The sequence below is a fragment of the Numida meleagris genome, chromosome Z (genome assembly GCF_002078875.1).
Source record: "Numida meleagris isolate 19003 breed g44 Domestic line chromosome Z, NumMel1.0, whole genome shotgun sequence".
In the NCBI taxonomy this organism is placed as follows: Eukaryota; Metazoa; Chordata; class Aves; order Galliformes; family Numididae; genus Numida; species Numida meleagris.
In genome coordinates this window covers 74,804,647-74,818,228 of record NC_034438.1, presented here as the reverse complement: position 1 = coordinate 74,818,228, position 13,582 = coordinate 74,804,647, and the positions used below count along the sequence as shown (strand labels likewise).

Below are 13,582 nucleotides of genomic sequence, written 5' to 3'. Positions count from 1 at the left end.
CCGCGGTCCCCGCCCCCAGCCGCTGCCTCCGCGCGGCGGGCAGGAAGGGGAGCGGCGGCGCGCCGGGAAGGGCCGGGCGCGGCCCTGCTCTTCGACCCTGCGGCCCCGTATCCCGCTCCCGTGGCTCCACCCCCGCTCCCACCCTTGAGCCGCGTCGGCCGGAAACGATGCCTTCTATCCGCGTCGGCCGGAAGTGACGCATCGTGCTGGGTCGGCCGGAAATGACGCCATCTATCCGCGTCGGCCGGAAATGAGGACCTCACGCCGCGGCGTCAGCCAATGGGCAGCGCCGGCACTGGGCGGCGTGTCGGGCACCGCGCTCCGGTGAGCGGGCTGGGTGTGTTCTCGCAAGCGCTGTGACATGGCCGTCGCCACCTGGTGCTACCGCGGCGATCCTGAGGCGGAGCAGCCGGCGCTGCTGGGTGAGGCGGGCGGCGGGGTCGGGCCGGGCCGGGCCGGGCTGGGCCGGGGCAGGGCAGGCGGCGGGACGGGTCTCACGGCCTTTCTTTCCGCCCGCAGTGACGTTCTCCAATGGACAGCTGCAGCGGCCCGACGCTGTGCGTTTCTCCCTATACCGCAGCAGCGAGGTGACCAACCCTCGGAAGAGGCGGCGGAGGATCCTGGTAAGGCCTGGGCGGCCCCGCCTGCAGCACCGCTTGCCTGCTCACGGAAAATGATCGTCGCGCAGCAGCGTGTTCTAAAGATAATGTTGATTTACTGATCAAATGATGCCTCACTTACTTTAAAAACTGACAGGAAAGTGAGATTTGAAAACTAAAATTTGTAGCTGAACTACTACACAGGGGACCCCTGTGGTCAGAGAATCTTGTTGTTTTCATGGAATGAGCCTGAATTCCTTACTGGAATTTCTGCTTTTTCAAGTGGTTAAGTTACATTATAAGGAGATTTAAAAATTTTTCAGTGAGTAGAGAAACAAGCTTACAGTCAGAAAGGTTTCTGCTGGCTTTGTTAATTCCTGTGGCTGCCCACATGTGTGACTCACTGAAGGAATAAATGATTTCTAAGCCAAAATCCTCAGGGGAAATATCCTATACCTGAGTAGCGACACAAATACTTAAAAATATGTGCACAGCTGAGCCATTTCTGCTAGCTCTGTTTTCAGTTGGTTAATCACAGCAGCCGGACAGTACAAAAGTTTTAAATGCATCATAGAAAACTACTGTAAACTGAGTTCCCCTGACTTGTAATGATAGCTTTATGCAGTTCTTTGCCTTTGTCTCATTTTGACATCCGTAACGTTTGTTTTGTAGACTTAGAGAAGCTTTGAGTAACTGTTAAGCAACTTAAAGCATTGCAAGTAGAATCTGAAGCTGAGTGGTAGAGGATCTCTTTCACAGACTGCTACTTCTGGCTTGAAGTATGGTGACTGTGACAATGTTGAGCTTTGTGTCGCCAGAGAGAATAAAGTGCATGCAGGAAAATACATACTTTCAAATGATGCACTATTCAAGTAATATTTCTTTGTTTTTCAGGTTTCAGAAACTGAAAGGCTTTCATACGTGGGGAATAACTTCAGCAGTGGAGTTATGAAATGTAACTCCCTATGCAGGTATGGGTAGCTGGCAGCTCTGTAGCACAAACAGGGAAGTGAAAGGAGAGGAATTGCATGGATTATATATTTTTTGTAGTCTTCTGTAAAAGTGACCAATGAGTTCTCACTGAGACCATGGTGTGAATGAAGAGAATTTGGGCAGCAGATGCATGCTCCTGGCAGCTGCACCATTTGTGTCTGTTCCTTCCTTGGGAGTTGTAATCTTAAACATAAGTGGAGTGTAGGTTTGCTGGAGAAAAAGGTGAGAAGATTTCTGCACGTAGCTGAAACCTAGGGACAACAGCTTTATTCCTCCTTAATTGCCAAGATCTGCTTTTTTTATTCAGGAAACCCGTAGGTCATTAATCACCATTTAACTTCAGGGTCACAGCACAGTGGCACTGTATGAACTAATAACTTGTCTGTGCCATATGCTGTAATGGGAAGCCTTGGTGAAATCACCAGCCTTCACATGTCCTGGTTTAAGAAGGTGATCTATGTAGCCTCGAGGCACATCTCATAGATTCCTAAGAATTATTTTGCATGGGAGATCTTTCTCATCCTCTGGTTCAAGAACCTCTTGAATAGGTGAAAACCAATGTAAAATAATCTTGCTTTGGTATATATAACCTACAGAGCTCTGAAATGCACATACTGTGTGTGTCAGGCTCCTGTTAGCAAGTGCTCTGCCCCGTGAATATGCTCCATTTGTCCTGCAGTGTTTGCTTGTGGCTTATCTCTACTCTGACTGCAGGGACTACTGAAAGTAGAAGTGGGGTGAGACAATGAAGAGTAAACAAAATTGCAGAAACTGTTAAGAGGAGGTGCTTCCAGCCATTTAACGTCCTTGTGATAGTTCTTTTAAAAGGCTCATGAGATGGATTATTATATATTTCTCTCCAAATTGGAAATATATGGATTTTAAGGTGAGCTGTTCAATGGGTGAAGAACTGGCTGCAGGATCAAGTGCAGAGAGTGGTAATGGTGTCCCACAGAGGTCAGTGGTGGGGCCAGTACTCTAGTATCTTCGTCAGTGACGTTGACAATGGAGTTGAGTAAGTTTGCTGATGACACCAAGATGTGGGCTGCAGTTGACAAACCAGAGGGATGGGATGCCATCCAGAGCGAAACAGACAGGCTTGAGCAGTGGGCCCAGGTGAACCTTGTGAGATTCAGTAAATCCAAATGCAAGACCTTGCACCTGGGATGAGGCAACCCTCAACACCATTACAAGCTGGGGGGTGAAAGGATTGAGTGCAGCCCTTTTGAAGAAGACATGGGGGGTACTGGTGGATGGCAAGCTGGACATGAGCCAGCATTGTGCCCTCGAAGCCCAGAAAGCCATTCACATCCTGGGCTGCATCAGAAGAAGTGTGGCCAGCAGGGCGAGGGAGGTGATCCTGCCCCTCTGCTCTGCACGGGTAAGGCCTTACCTGGAGCGCTGCATCCAGATGGGGAGTCCTCAGTACAGAGGAGACATGGAGCTGTTGCAGCGTGTCCAGAGGAGAGCCACAAAAATGATCCACGGAATGGAACACCTCTCTTCTGAGGACAGACTGAGAGCTGGGGCTGTGCAGCCTGGAGAAGAGAAGCCAGCGAGGTGACCTGATAGCAGCCTTTCAGTATCTGAGGGGAAGCTACAGGGGAGAATCGGACAGTCTCTTTAGCAGGGCACGTGGTGGTACAGCAAGGGGAAATGGCTTCATGCTTAAAGGGGGGAGATTTATGTTGGATATAAAGAAAAAATCTTTTACAGTGAGAGTGGTGAGGCACTGGGACAGCATGCCCAGTGATGTGGTGGAAGTCTCGTCCCCGGAGACTTTGAGAATGAAGCTTGATCAGGCCCTGGGCAACCTGATCAAGCTGAGGATGTCGCTGTTCATTGCAGGGAAGTTGGACTAGATGACCTTTAAAGGTCCCTTCCAACTCCAAGGATTCTGTGAATCTATTTTATGATTCTATGGTGAGGAGCAGCACAAACTATTTGGATTTGCCCCTCAAGTGTGAAATGAAAAGGATTTGACTTGATAGAAATTAACTTGTTTTAGAGGCAACAAGTTCATTTTTCTCAGCTCTGAGACTGTCACCGGTAATCATTTTCACCTGTTCTCCCCAGGTATTTTCTTGGTGTATTAAACAAGGATTCTGGGCAAATGGAAGTCTATAATGCTGAAATATTCAACATGCAACCCTTACTGTCAGGTAGGATGACTGTGTTTAACCCTTGTGCTAAATTCACCGCATTTTGGAAATATGCATGCATTCAGCAATTGACTAGTTGGCTACTAACAGCATTGTCCTCTGTTTCCTCCTACTCCTATTTCCTCATTTCTGCTATACTCTCTTAGAATGAGGGAAGGAGGATACATCACTCTCTACGCCTAAGGAACAGCATGGCATGAAAAAAGGGAGAAGGAAGCAAGATCATAGCTGAAATTCAGGGAAGGGGTTAAGCAGAGGGCTCAGGGGTGGCAGGATGGAAGTACCAGAGTTAGAAACAAAGTTGTCACTACTTAGAACAATTGGGGCTCTTCCCCTGCTGAGGGAAGCTTGGAAATAATTAAGTCAATAGACTGAATCATTCACTGAAGAAGAAAACAGCTTTTCCCCAGTATAGCTGCTTTTTATTACTGAATCTAGAAGGAACCCTAAGAATGTGATCTATAAGGAACTGTCTTCTTTTGTAGGCAGCAGGAGCTTAGTATTGCTGCAATCTGTGCATTATGCTTATAGATTTTGTAGCAAAAATTGTCCTGCCTTTTCCTCTTTATTCCAGGTTCATAATCTTTTGTATTCAACGTATTCTTTTATTAACAAAATCCTGTAGAGAAGACCCTGAAGTGGTGTGCTTAGTCCTTCTGTAATGTATTAGAGCTAAAGGGATACCAAATACATGTGCTTTCCTACCTGCTACAAGCCAAGCGTACTAATTTTTATTTTTTTGTAGATAATTTAATTCCTGATGATACAAAGGATTATCAGAATAAAACCTACAGGGAGAAGGTAAAGTTGAAGCCTGATATCATATTCTGCTGTAATTATCCAGCTGACAGTGGTAGATACTTGTCTGAGACTGAGATGTTTGATTTATTGCAGGGCAAACCTGTGTGGGGTATGCGCTCTTTCTTTGCATTGAAAGTTTTTGAGACGGCATGTTTTTAGTGTCTAGCTTAGCAGTATTTTCGTAATTACTTTAAACTTGTTTACAGTCTCAGGTAAAACCTGCCCTCTTGCATTTTTTGTAGTATGCCTGGGTTGCACCCAGTGATATGTTTGAAATTACTTGGGATGTAGATGTAGAACAAGCAATGGTTATCTGGGTACTCTTCCTGCATGCAGCATATCTTGAATTCAGCAGTGTGTTGTAATTTGCTTCTCTGTTACACGTAGGTGGATTTGTGCATTGAGGCATTTGGTACCAGCAAGCAGAAGCGAGCTCTGAACTCTCGGCGAATGAATGCAGTGGGCAACGATATTCTTAATACAGCTGTGACAAAAGCAGCAGCAGATGTTATAGATGCAAAGGGGGTAACAGGTAAGAATGTTGTCTGAGCTGTTGATGAAGGCAATCAAAATTACCTTTTTTGTGTCTGTTCCTTGCCAAATATGGCAGGAAGAAGAAAGAGGTTTTCCTTGGAGTAAGAAAGCTGGTGGTTTGTTTGACCGCTGAGATGGGCACATGTTGAGGAACATGCCAATCTTTTTATTGGAAAAGGAGTTGCTTTCTGATCCTGCTAGGCTTAGTGTGGGAGTTGCACAGGTAAGGGAAGGTTCCTGTGTTACCAGTGTCCATCTCTGCGCATTTTTTGGCAGTGTTCTAGAAGTCCATGGGTACTGCTGTACCGACACGAAGGCAGTACATTCAGCTGGCTTGAAAAGAGTCACTGTATGTTTGTTCCTTAAGGCAAACTGTACTCTGTCTTCACAGTGTATGGGAAATGGCCTCTGACTTAGGCAGTATCACAGTGCTTTGAGTTTGGTTAGTCTGGTAAAGAGGAGGTCCCGGGGAATTTAACAACAGTTCACAGCCACCTGAAATGATAGTCAGAGCCTAACCCTTCCCAGGCTTTACAGCAAGTGTTAGCAGCAGAAGTTGCAATGATCTCCAGACTGTGGGAGGGAGTGACTTCTTGCCTTGAAAGGGTAGTGCAGCCCTGAGAGAGGTTACAGGAAGGTTTATGGTCACCATTCTTTAGATGACCACCAAGCCCTGCGCAACACTGGCTCTTCTGACCTAGTGCTGGAGACAGTTCTAGTCCAAGCAGGTAGTTGGGCTTGAGAGCTCTAGAGCTCCCTTCCTTCAGCACTTGTGGGATTCTAACCTGCATCAGGTATGAATGGGAGAGACATCCGCTGACGATCAGCTCTTATCAGTGTTAGAACTCTCATCCCTTGTGTTCCGTACCTGATGTTGGCTGTGCTCTAAGAGTTACTCTGGGACAAATGGATGTCCACTGGGACAAAGGATGTCAAAACAATGTTCTTCTACCCATTGTAGAGACAAGATGCTGTAGCACCAACCAGTTTGTCTTGGTGCGCTTCTTGCCTTGAGTTTTTTCGAGTCTAGGGCAGCATTTCTGAATCTTAAGAAGTGATTCAGGAAGCATTTGGAACACTCTTTGAGAAATACAATATGAGATTTTTGTGGTCCCGTATGGAGCCAGGAGTTGGAGTTGATGATCCTTGTGGGTCCCTTCCAACTCAAGATCACAGAATCCATTAAGGTTGGGAAAGATCTCCTAATATCATCAGGCCCAACTGTCAACTCATTGCCACCGTGGCTGCTGAACCATGTCCCTCAGTGCTAGATCTACCCTTTTATTGAAAACCCCCAGGGGTGGTGACTCCACCACCTCCCTGAGCAGCCTGTTCCAGTACCTGACCACTCACTGGGAGAAGAAATTTTTCCTGATATCCAACCTGAACTTCCCCTGGTTCAACTTGAGGCCATCACCTCTTGTCCTGTTGCTGGATACCTGGGAGAAGAGGCCAACTCCAACTTCACCACAACCTCCTCTTAGGGATTTGTAGAAAGTGGTAAGATCTTCCCTGAGCCTCCTCTTCTCCAGACTAAACAATCTCAGTTTCCTGTTTCTGTGTTCTATGATTGTGTGACACCAGTGTAAAACTTAGCATGCTTGGTACATCACAGGCAAATCTGAGGCTCTCAGCCTTTCACTGCCTCCTGGAATGCTTTCTGTGTTTGTAAATGACAGTAACAAAATGGGAATGAGCTGTGGCCTTTCCTTACACTGTTCCCAGTGAATTAAGTGTTTAAAAATCCAGTTCAGTTTCTGTTTCCTATTGTAACTAAACTAGTGTTGACTCGAAGTCCCCACTGAGTTGGCTTGTATATAATAGAAATCATGGACTGTGATCATATTCTTTGTGGCTTTGTCTGCATGGTCCAAATGCTGTCTTCTTTCCTTCTTCCTCCAAAGCTTTGATCCAGGATGTGGCCCATGATGAGGAGCAGAACATGTCCATTTTCCTACCACCATGTCATGAAGACGCTGACAAACCAGAAGATGTTTACAAGTTTGAGAACAGTATCTTTTTCAGTGGCAGTGTGGTTTCCAGTGCCCGTAAACCTTGTTGGTAGTATGGGAAGTGGGAAAAAGTGCTGCTAGGCATGTGACAGTAGAGCCGAGCCTTTTCCCCTCACAAGCCAAAAGCCTGAGAGCAGGAACTTAGTACGTTGAGGCTTTGGGGTTAGTTCTGTATCCTTCCTACAAAGAGAGGGATACTGTGCCTGCCTGCTGGAAGCCATTCAGCTAAGAATAGCAGTGAGGCCAGAAGTATATGAGAAATGTTTTGTGATCAAGCCATTGTATTTCAGAGACATTTGGTTTTGGTCAGTTTCCATGTTCTGTTGTTACATCCTGCTTATTTATAATTTTCTTCCCCGCTTCCCTGCCCTGCACCTCCTATAGCAAGAGTGGATAGATCATATCTCACTATGGGCTATTAAGAAACAGAAAGTCGAGAAGGTCTCTTTGTTCTTTTCTTTAAAGTCCATCCAGTTATATCCCCAGCAGAGTACGAAGCATTGCAGGGTCCAGCAGCAGCCTTTATTAACATCACTCCAGAAGAAATTGCCAAGAAAGCAGAAGAGAAAAGGTAATAGTCCTGCAAGCAGCCTTTCAATAGCTAAGGCTGGCCTTGTGAAATTGTAGTTCTTCTGACAGGCAGGATGGCAGCTGTTACCAGCTTTACCAGCTCCACTGTGTGGGTAGTGATAGTCTGTTCTCTCTAGTCTAAAGGGAAGACATTAGATCCAACCATTTCTGAGCAGTACATACCTTTGGGAAGTGTGGAGGTGTAACTTTATGGGAGAAAAGGTGATGTGTTCAACAGTGCGGTTGTCCTTTTGGGAACTGATTATAGAGGAAGAGAGGGAGTAAATCCAAAGTGTGGGATGGAGGCAAGTGCCTATATACAGGACCACAGAGCTGTGTTACGAATGACATACCTGTGGCTGAGTGCTGTCCCCACCACATACTGCTGTAATTGGAAGTTCCTATGGCTTTGCAAACTGACATGGATTTGTGTTAAGTCCTGCTGCTGAGCAGCTGAAGTAAGCAGGTAAAGCACAAGCCACAGCTCACTCCCTGTGCCTCCCATCTGGGCCTAAGCAGAAGTGTGTGTGCAATCCATGGAGAACCTGTGGTTCCTGCAGTGCAGGGCCCTGCGTAGTGCCACCTGCAGAAATGTGCTTACTGGTGGACAAAGAAAATGTGCTCACAGAGCAGCATGGTGAGCTTTCCTGTATTAGTGTCCAGGGAACTATTCTAACCTAAAAGAGATGTGCACAGAGAATTTAAGGGTGTGTTGTGTACAGTTCTAATATGTAAGGTAGTCCCTGATTCTTTGGTCCTCATGCTTCCTCTCTTTCCTCTTCAGCCATTGCTCCTTTGTCTTAGAGGAGTTGAAGTTCCTGCCTGCTGACGAGAAGAGCAGGGATCACAAAGCCCGATGCCTCTGGTTCCTGGACATCCTTATTAAGTTCAGCTTCCTGAAAATAATCAAGAAGAAACGTAAGACAATCTTCAACTCTTCCCCTTTTCAGCTACCTGCTGGGACTTGGTTTGTAGTTACTATAATAGCAAACACTGAAGCTACCCATAATTACCTGTTTGATAAATGGCTACTTGCAGCAGTTGCAGTTCAGCTTGTTTCATGATGAGGTTAAGTATTTCCGTGTCGTTCTGGGGTTTTAGATCTGCATCTACTAGGAGATACATGTCTCGTCCTTTTCAGTCCATTTCTAACTGTCATACATCAGGGCAGTGCTGTGAGATCCTATTTGTAGGAGATAGAGTAGCTTAGGTCTGAATTTGAGATTCTTTTTTTGCTTACTGATAGTTCGTGATTTCTGTGCTTAAAACACTTTTTATATTGTCAAGCTTTATTCCTAAGCCAGGAGGCAGGAAACTGTCAGCACTCCCTCTCATCTAGCCTCTGTATTTCAGCTGCAGGAGGCATACAGTACACAACGCAACCTTTATATGTTTTTGTGCTCTTGAGGATGGAGGTTCATACCATCCTTTGCTTAATATCTCAATGTGTGGATCTTCAAGATGTTGCTTATAACATGGCAGAAACTGCTTTTCTCAAAAGCACCACATAGGTGTTTTGATTGAAGTTTTCAGGACTTGCTGTATTTCACAGAGCTTGTGTTTCTGATTGTTAGGAAAATTCCGACGTTAGCTTTTTCAGTGACAGGGAAGACGGGTGAGGAAGGTAAATCTGTCTGTAAATATCTTTCTGCATTGGTGGAGACACAGGACTCATCCAACAGGAGTTAGTCTAGGAGGCTTGAAATGGATGTGAAAATAACCAGTCTTGGTGCTCACTGTGAAACCCCCTTCTGTCCTAGATCCGATGGGTTCTGAATGCCCACACATCATTAGTAGGAAACTTATGAAGAACTTCACTTCACTGACCTACAACAACGGCAGGTGAGGAACTGTGATTGCTTTAATGTTATTGATGTTGGGATGGTGTAGAATGCAGCTTGAAGAGCAGGACTGGGACAGAGGCAGTGCAGTGGCAGATAATAGTGCTCCTTTTACACTCACATGCATGAACCTAGACCTGATTTGACTTACTTAGATTCTCCAAGTCTACGCAGAAGAACCCATGTAAAGTTTTGCATTGCATTAAACCACTGGTCTGAGACCATTGCAGGTCTGTGTGCAGAGTCCCCTGTTGTTGTTGCAGCCTTTTGTATACAGACTAAAGAGTTCTGCTGAAGTTTTGCTGTGGCATTACCCAGCTAGGAGTGACAAAGCTGTTTGTGATGAGATGGAGTTTCATTCTGCCATGGATGTCAGCCAGGACAAGTCACCACCTCGTGACTGAAGAAGCCTAGAAGCTAGGAAGCTCCTGCAAGCTTCTCCTTTCCAGCAGTGTCAGAAGTACCTGTCTGGTGCTGAATGCTGTCACACTGCAGGTGGTGGGGTCTGAGGCAGCTATTGTAGGCTGACTTGATCGGGAAGAGTGAGAAGAATTATAACTGTTGCCACAATGCCTTTCCTCAAGGATCTAACAGCCTCTGCACAGAATAAGCCTAACTGCCATTGCTCAGCCATCATACAGCTGCTGTTTGCTGTGAATCTGAGGTTAACAGAGAGTTTGAGTCCAAATGGGCCAGTGAGGAAGCATTTGTCTATAAAGACTCAGACCAGTGATGAACCGTCAAAATAAAAGCTTCCAGATCTGTTCTGTGTGTAGTATACTTGAGGACCCATTAATGGTTGTAGTGAATACCCTCAGAACAGCTTCACTTTGCTGTCCTCTTGCCAGCGTGCCAAAGAGACAGAAGTGTCAGTAGATAGTGATCTAGTCAAGTCTGTAAACCAGTAAACATCTCCAGAGGCCTGCACTTTTGAACAGAAACATAGGCAGTTGTTGAGGAAGACCTTGGAAGGCCCCTGTGATGAGAAGTGTACTGCTTAAAGCTCTTTTTTCCTGTCTAGGAAATGCTTGTCGTAGCTAACTGGGGCTCCAGTACTGTCTGCACTTTGTAAGTGGTTGTGTTTTGGGTTTGCTAACTCTGCATTTTATCTGTTCTCACTCTTGCTGTTCAGTGTTCAGAATTTAATCTCTGCATCACTGAAGACTAAAATCGCAGCATATGTCATTGCATTGGCTCTGCACATTAAAAACTTCCAAATAGATCTCACCGTCCTGCAGAATGACATGAAGCTCCACGAAAGCAGGTGAGTCATGTCTGTTCATGCCTGGTAAGATGCCTGTGGTTCTTGTGCAAGGAGTCCCTGGGGAAGAGAGCTCTGGAGCCTCTTCTGCACCCAAGTAGTGCACTGATACCTGCTGTGAGTTCACTGTGTTGCAGCTGGACTCTGAGTTTGTTGAAGCTTTATATTCAAGCCCTGCTACACGTAGAGGGGTGGTTATACATCTCAAAACTTGGAAAGGATGCATCTCACAAAGCTTCTCAGGTGTATTGTGAGGCTTTTCATCTATTTGAAGGCAGGAAAACTTGAGAGAGGCAGCATCAAAATGGCAGAAAACCTATCCGGGTGCTACCCAGTGCTGTTTCTTGCCTGCCAAGTCATGTTGTTCTTCACCGTCCTGTCCCCTATATCCCTTCTTTCTGCTGAGATCTGGTATCAGCTCAGTACCAGGTTGGATGCAAGTACAGATTTGTATCCGACTATAACTGGAAAACTAGAAACATATATTTTGTCTCACAGGCAGATTGCAAGCATGTTGTTGCTGTTCCTCCCCAGATGCAGGACTTTGCACTTGAACTTAATAACATTCTGGTCACCTCACCTCCTCAGTTTGTCAAAGTCTGTCTGGATGTCAGCATGGCCCTCTGGCTGCTCCTCCTAGCCCCAACTCAGTGAAGACGAATGGGTAGAGAACAGCTTGCACTATAAGCATCCAGGCAAACAATGCTTGCCATGTTAGATTTTTGGGGAAATTTCTCCCTAGACTGAAATTTTCTGTGGAGAAATAACTTATCCTGCCAAGTGATGTCTCTCTACTGCTAGCTGCAAGACATGCTTACACCAGCAGGTGTCAGGCAGAGCCTCCCACAGCTCCTCTGGCACTGAGAACTCTTCCACTGCAGTTTGCACTATAATGTCTTTCTGGCTCCTGCAGAATAAATCAGGAATTGATCAGAAATGATCAGCCAGTTTGCTGAGCTTGCTGGGAAATCTCCCAACAGACATTAGCTCATCAGGCAGCTTGTTGTTACTGCCTGGGAATGGGTCAGCTGGCCCTGTTAGTAGCTGCTCAGCTGTGTGTGATAGTTAGCTGTCCCAGCCCGTGCTGGTTCTGAAAGTTGTGGTGACTCTAAAGACATTTGCTGCCTAATTCCACTGCGTTGATCTTTCCCATTGGGGTTGTTTAGAGGTGATGCTGCTGGGAAGGAATTGCAAAAGGACAAAAACCCTTCAGTACACTGTGAAGAACATTGTTGGATTTGCTGGGGCTTCTAGAAGGATTTAATCTCAAGATTCCGGGATAACTGGAAGTTATCAGAACTGTTAGCCACCTCTTGGTTTTGTAAGCTCTGTAGTCAGGCTGGATGCAAAGATTTCTGGGTTTTGCCTCCAATTCTGCTCTTTGTTGACTAATAGTGGCTTTAACAGTATGATCTGATTTTGGTTTCCTATTCTTTTTTTAATTTTATTGCTTTGGAAGTAGGCTTTTTAATAAAAGATGCGCTCTTTTTCTGCAATTAACACCAAAGTTTTTGCTTTTAAATGCTATACTGGAGCTGGGAGCATAGATTGTAGGATGGTGGCAAGAAAAAGCTGCGGGAAGCAGGAACCTGTTGGAAAAACCAAGATGAGGCACCTGGCCCTGAGCCGCTTGATTTAGCCATGGAATGATCATTGCTTAGAGTGGGAGTTTACTTGAAGAACACTGGATATCTCTTCCCTTCTGAATCTGTTCATCTTACAAAGATGTAAAGTCAGCTGAGAGGATTCTGATAGAAGCGTGTTCTCATGGCCCCAGATGAGGCAGGACTTTCACTTCCTTGCTGCTTTTGCCTCAGACGTGCTTTGTTCTGCATTTGACAAGTCTCCAGGTGTGTTCTGGCCTGTGACATCTTGACCAAGTCATGCTCACCACAGATCTCAGCCCAGGCCCTCCCTTTACATCTAGGGCTGCTGTATTTCAGCAATTAAGAGGAGATGCTTTCTGTGTACTAGGTTCCCTCTATCCTGCTACTCGTGGTGTAGGATTCTATTGGGAAACCAGTACAGGCTGCTTGCTTTTTTGGGGGGGGTTTATAATACTCTCTGAGGTGCTTGTGTACAGTTTGGTAGCATTCCAACCTCTCCAGCAAGGCTCTGCCTTGTAGTCCTTAAATACTTCCAGCTTATGTTCCCATGGTGGTGTTGAGATGCAGGGCAGACGTCCTGCTTGCTTCTGCCTCCTAGCTTCTCTCCGGAGGTGAAAAAGCTATTGCTCTTTTGTGCAGTGTCTTCCTCAGGAGACTCTCTGCCCCACTGACACAATGTTTCTCTGGTGTTTTCCAGGATGATGGACATTGCAAGGGCCATGCGGTTGAAGATCTCCAAGATAAAGGGGCTGCCAGGACTTGAGAATGATGAAAATCACAAGCTTGGCACCCTCTCTCTCCCCTTGCCTGTGCAGAAAGCGTCAGGAAGCCAGAGGAAGCGCAAAAAGATGAACTGAAAATCTGGGAGGTTTGAGCAGGGGTCAAACAGTTCTGTTCTCAGCAGTCATTCTGCACACACAGCATCTTGGGGGTTCTTCTGTCGGTTGGATTTGGTTTTCCAGCATCACCCCGCAGCCCCGTTGAAGTCTGTGTGTTGATGGGAAGAGATGTTCATTTCATTAAACTGTTTATCTTTTCTGTGCTTTTAGAAAAAGCGTAAGCCCTTTGTCTTTCCTCCCCTCTGTATGAGGAGAGAAAGACGTACAATGTGCCAGAACAAAAGAAGGCTGCTTGGAATTGCAGGCGCTGCACTGACTGCAGACTTCAGTTGAGTTTTACCCCTTGTTGACACACATGCAGGG

General features: G+C 46.0%; 2 protein-coding genes across 2 annotated transcripts in view; one reads left to right on the top strand and one right to left on the bottom strand.

Moving 5' to 3' along the window:
- The window catches only part of ZBTB5 (zinc finger and BTB domain containing 5), a 16,504-nt gene extending 16,368 nt beyond the window's left edge, over positions 1–136 (bottom strand). Inside the window, exon 1 of the mRNA XM_021380032.1 lies at positions 1–136. The gene's annotated coding sequence lies outside the window, so the exon portion shown is untranslated.
- Positions 241–13,435, top strand: POLR1E (RNA polymerase I subunit E). Its single transcript, XM_021380034.1, has 12 exons — positions 241–422; positions 520–623; positions 1,494–1,570; positions 3,669–3,754; positions 4,500–4,555; positions 4,943–5,087; positions 6,994–7,101; positions 7,576–7,672; positions 8,456–8,589; positions 9,432–9,513; positions 10,645–10,776; positions 13,078–13,435. The coding sequence occupies exons 1-12, from the start codon at positions 362–364 to the stop codon at positions 13,235–13,237; spliced, it is 1,242 nt and encodes a 413-aa protein (XP_021235709.1). The 5' UTR covers positions 241–361; the 3' UTR covers positions 13,238–13,435.

Bases quoted from the DNA above. Each gene is read 5' to 3' on its own strand.
- POLR1E (XM_021380034.1), top strand. From the start codon at position 362: ATGGCCGTCGCCACCTGGTGCTACCGCGGCGATCCTGAGGCGGAGCAG. The intron at 7,102-7,575 runs GTATCTTTTTCA...AAGTCCATCCAG, and splicing joins TGTTTACAAGTTTGAGAACA to TTATATCCCCAGCAGAGTAC. The intron at 9,514-10,644 runs GTGAGGAACTGT...CTTGCTGTTCAG, and splicing joins CTGACCTACAACAACGGCAG to TGTTCAGAATTTAATCTCTG.